Source organism: Solanum tuberosum, unplaced genomic scaffold (assembly GCF_000226075.1).
Source record: "Solanum tuberosum cultivar DM 1-3 516 R44 unplaced genomic scaffold, SolTub_3.0 scf00005, whole genome shotgun sequence".
Lineage (NCBI taxonomy): Eukaryota > Viridiplantae > Streptophyta > Magnoliopsida > Solanales > Solanaceae > Solanum > Solanum tuberosum.
The window spans coordinates 742,552-747,336 of NW_006238931.1; the positions used below are offsets into that span (position 1 = coordinate 742,552).

At 40.1% G+C, this 4,785-nt stretch overlaps 1 protein-coding gene across 1 annotated transcript; it reads right to left on the reverse strand.

Annotated features, from left to right (window-relative positions):
• Window positions 1-2,596: 2,596 nt before the first annotated feature.
• Window positions 2,597-3,381, reverse strand: LOC107060531 (uncharacterized). Its single transcript, XM_015308532.1, has 2 exons — window positions 2,926-3,381; window positions 2,597-2,746 (listed from the first exon to the last, which is right to left on the reverse strand). The coding sequence occupies exons 1-2, from the start codon at window positions 3,379-3,381 to the stop codon at window positions 2,597-2,599; spliced, it is 606 nt and encodes a 201-aa protein (XP_015164018.1).
• Window positions 3,382-4,785: the final 1,404 nt, after the last annotated feature.

Sequence of the window (4,785 nt, forward strand, 5' to 3'; positions counted from 1 at the left end):
CTAAGTAAGTTTCAATAACTGGCTTCATGATCAAAACCCCAAGTGAAGAGTTTTAGCCACTCATCTCAAAAATCAGAAAATCAAAATCAATTATCACTCCCATAGTTGAGTAAAAAATGAGAATTATAGATGAAAATCAATTAATAATTTCCTCTCTTACAAAATCTCTCTCCAAATCTTGCTAAAATCACTGACTAAACCATTTGGTAGTGTTTTCTCTCTAAGTAATTCCTTCTTCACGTTCTGAATAAATTTCTCTCTCTAGTCAAAATGAATTTAAGCAAGTCTGAAGTGTCACCGCTTTAAGACCACTCAACGAAGTAAGTTGAACGTCGTTGACAGATCGGCGATTCACCGATTGTTCTTCATCTCGCTTTCATTTTCTGCTTCTTCTTGGTCTGGCCACTGTAACTCTAGGCGGTTCAGGTCGGGATCGCCGAGTAACTCTGCGATTCACCATCTTTCCTTCTATCTCGCCTATCACTACTTGCTTGAATCTTCTTCAGCACTTTCGGCTACCAGTTTATCCTTCGCCGAATAGATCGGCGACACACCGAATAGAGTTGCTATTCGCCGAAATCACCCCCATTTTAGCTCCAACATTCTGTCACTTTAGGCGGTATCTTGGCAATTTGGTGATTCGCCGAATGACATTGGCGATCATCAGGTCTTCATTTCTTCCTTTTTTTAGCTTGCTTTGTTCCCTTCTTGATCAATAGTGTCCATGCATCATTCCTAAATCCAAATACCTAAAATTCAAGGATTTACATCATTCATTTGCACACAACAAGCATTTAAGGGCAATAATTTTGTTAAAATAAAACCCTAAATGAGTTCAAATTGTGGACTCATCAACACTCCCAACTTAAACTTTTGCTCGTCCTCAAGTAAAACTTCAAGTTCAACAGTTCAAAAAGGGATGTCTCAAACAATGTTACACAAAACTCAATCATGAATGCACACAACAAGACTCAACTTACTCATGCACGGATCAATTGTGCACAAAAAGATTCAAGTTGTGACTCACCACTATCAAAGATTCTCAAGTTCGCAATACATGCTTCAAATGTAAGTTCAAGCTCAACAAAAGTACTCAAATGCCCTCACATGAAGAATGATTCCATATTCACACTCAATAGTTCACAATTTTAAGGCTCCGGAATCAAATGCAACGCTCACACTCACAAAGATGAACACAATGCATGACTTCACCCATAGGTTTGCCCTTATTTTCCAACCAACATTTGTTTCAGCTCACTCAAGATCAAAAAGGTCTTTTCAAAGCTTGTAACGGGGCTGAGTGCAAATATGTGGTCATTTAGGCTCAATGGCTACTCCTCATGAGATATGATGTGAACAACACTTTTTTTCCTTTTCTTCATCATTCTTCATTCGTGCTCACAAGTCATCCCATTATTCACTTTCCATGGATTGTTAGATAGCCCACTTCTTTTTATATTTTCACAACTTTTTCTTCTTCTTCTTTTTTTGTGGAGGGGTTCCATTTTTCTCAAAACATGGGTAAAAGTGGACTTTCTTGCACGTCTTGATTTACCTTCTCTTTTCACCACACCCCCAACTTAGGCTTTTGGCCTAAGTTGGCTACTCAAACAAACCACAAATCATGAGGATTATGGGTAATGGATCAATAAAAGGTCATAATGTCATCAAGTTTCTTCCAAGAAAAGGTTAAGGCTCAAAGGGTGCTCAAGCGGGGTTCACACACTCACGAGGTAGGTCACAAAAGGGTATTATGTCAAATTGGTTCACAGTCTTCAAAGTTGCCTAAGATCATCTCAAGAGTTCACATCACTTAGTAAATCGGACCATCGGGTTAAATTCTAGGTGTCATCACACATGGTTCACGATTCGCTTATCACACACAAGGCATTTACACCATAGTCAAACAAGACTCACACTTTCGCTAGTGTGCAATGTTCATCAGAAGAGACTTAATTCAATACTTAGCTAGTCACCTTGAGATGCAAAGAGTTCACATATTGTCTATGCAACTTCATTTGGCCTCATCGTAGCTGTACATTCATTTTTGTTCGATTATGAGTACTATTTAAGTCATCGATATTGATCAAAACCAATACTCAAATTTGTGAGAGAACAACCACATACACAAACAAGGGAGGTGGCATAAAGAGGAAGAGGAGGAGGTTCGGTCAGTTCACTGACAAATTTCCACACCCCCCACCAAAAGCATGCAACATTGTCCTCAATGTGGATAGAAAACGGGCATTACCAAAAATAGAGCAAAATAGGAATAATAAATGAAGACTAACAAGAAATGAAAATAATCTAGGGTCTAAACAAGTAAAGCAACGTAGCGAGGAATCTTCACGAAATGCTCAGTTGACGACAAAGTGAAGCGGTCACCGAATGTTTCGACGATGCGCCTAATATTCTTCAGAGCACCCTTAGTTTCAATGGACTGCACTCCCAGAGAAGGCAGATCGGCGAAGATGTAGAGCGTCGCCGAACAGCTCGGCTATCCGCATAATGAACTCAGAACATCGTCGATCGATCCTTGAGAGACGGTATCAGCGTTGACTCAAAAGGGCGAGGAAACGCGGGTCGCCTAAGCGTATCAGTGATACGCCAACTGGTGAAGGTGTCCCGCCAAATGATCCAAAGTCTCAGCCTCATTATTGAGATCCATAAGGCGAACCAAATTATGCTCGCCGAACTGGTTCGGCGACTCGCCAAGAGCACCTTTGTCTAACTCATGATCCTGCTCCTGCAAAATCAACACACATTATTTAAAACACTAGCACTTGGGTTGCCTCCCAAGAAGCGTCTTATTTAACGTCGCGGTACGATGTGGAAATGCTCTCAAGCATCTTCCAGGTACACCACCTCAATCAAAGAAATCTCCTGGCATTCTCAAAAGTATAATTTCAAACATTGCACATTCACCTTAAATGCAAGTTCTTCTTGACCCTCAACTTCTATGGCACCATTTGTAAATACTCGTGTCACTCTAAATGGTCCGGACCATTTAGACTTGAGTTTTCCAGGAAAAAGTTTAAGTCGGGAGTTGTATAGCAACACCCAATCTCCCACCTTGAACTCTCGCTTAAGTATTTTAGCATCATACCACTTCTTCATATTTTCCTTGTAGAGAGCTGAGCTTTCGTAAACATTGAACCTGAATTCGTCTAACTCGTTTAATTGTTCTACTCTCTCTTTTGAGGTTTTTGTCCAGTCCAGATCCAGAGCTTTTAGTGCCCACATTGCCTTGTGTTCCAATTCAACTGGTAAATGGCAAGATTTTCCAAAACCTAGTTGATACGGAGACATAACGATTGGAGTTTTGTACACAGTGCAATATACCAATAGTGCGTCATCAAGCTTTTGAGACCAATCAGTCATGTTAACATTCACGTCTTAGCCAAGATACTTTTGATTTCCCAGTTTGACACTTCAACTTAACCGCTTGTTTGGGGTGATATGGAGTTGCTACCTTGTGTTTTACTCCATACTTACTCAATGCAGCTGAAAACCATTTATTGCAAAAGTGTGATCCGCCATCACTAATGATAGCTCGAGGAGTATTGAATCTAGCAAAGATATAGCGTTTCAGAAATTTAATCACACTTTTCCCTTCATTATTTAGAAGCGCAATAGCCTCCACCCATTTAGAAACATAATATACTGCCACTAAGATATACTTATTACCAAATGAACTCACAAACGGGCCCATGAAATCTATTTCCCAAACATCGAATAGTTCAACTTCTAAAATGGGAGTAAGGGGTAATTTGTGTCTTCTAGACACTCCACCTTGCATCTGACATTGAGCGCATTTCTGCACAAATTCGTGCACATCCTTGTAGAGGGATGGCCAGTAATAGCCGCTTTGGAAAACTTTAGCGGTTATACACATACCGCTATGATGGCCCCCACCGGGAAAGCATGACAAGCATGGAGAATTTCAACCGCTTCTTCTTCCGGGACACATCTTCTAATTATATGGTCTGCACACTCTCGAAACAAGTATGGCTCATCCCAAAAGTATTTTTTAACATCGAAAAAGAACCTCTTTTGTTGGTAGAAGTTAAGCTTGTTCAGCATCAATCTGCACACTATGTAATTGGCGAAATTTGCATACCATGGAGTTTGTTTGAGAGTTATTGCAAACACTTGTTCATCGGGAAAAGAATCATCTATGTCAACCTCAGGCTAGTCATTTTTCCTACCCTCTAATCATGATAAGTGGTCAGCCACTTGATTTTTGCAACCTCTTCTATCTTTGACCTCAAAGTCAAATTATTGCAATAGTAGTACCCACATTATCAACCTTGGTTTGGCATCTTTTTTTGCCATTAGTTAACGGAGTACAGCATGATCAGTGTGAACAATTACTTTAGTGCCTAACAAGTATGCCCGAAATTTCTAAAATGCATAGACTACCGCAAGCAACTCTTGTTCAGTAACGGTATAGTTACGTTGAGCACTGTTTAGAGTCTTACTCGCGTAGTAAATTGGGTGAAATAGTTTGTTGCATTTTTGCCCCAGCACAACACCCAACGTTGTTCCACTTGCATCACACATTACTTCGAAATATTATGACCAATCAGGAGTAATAATGACCGGGGTGGATACTAATTTCTCCTTCAAGCACCGAAAATCCACCATACAAGCATCATCAAATTGGAATTTCACCTCTTTCTCTAAGAGTTTGAATAGAGGATGTGCAATCTTTGAGAAGTCTTTGATGAACCTCCGATAGAAATCGGCATGCCCCAAGAAACTGCGAACATCCTTCACTGAAAT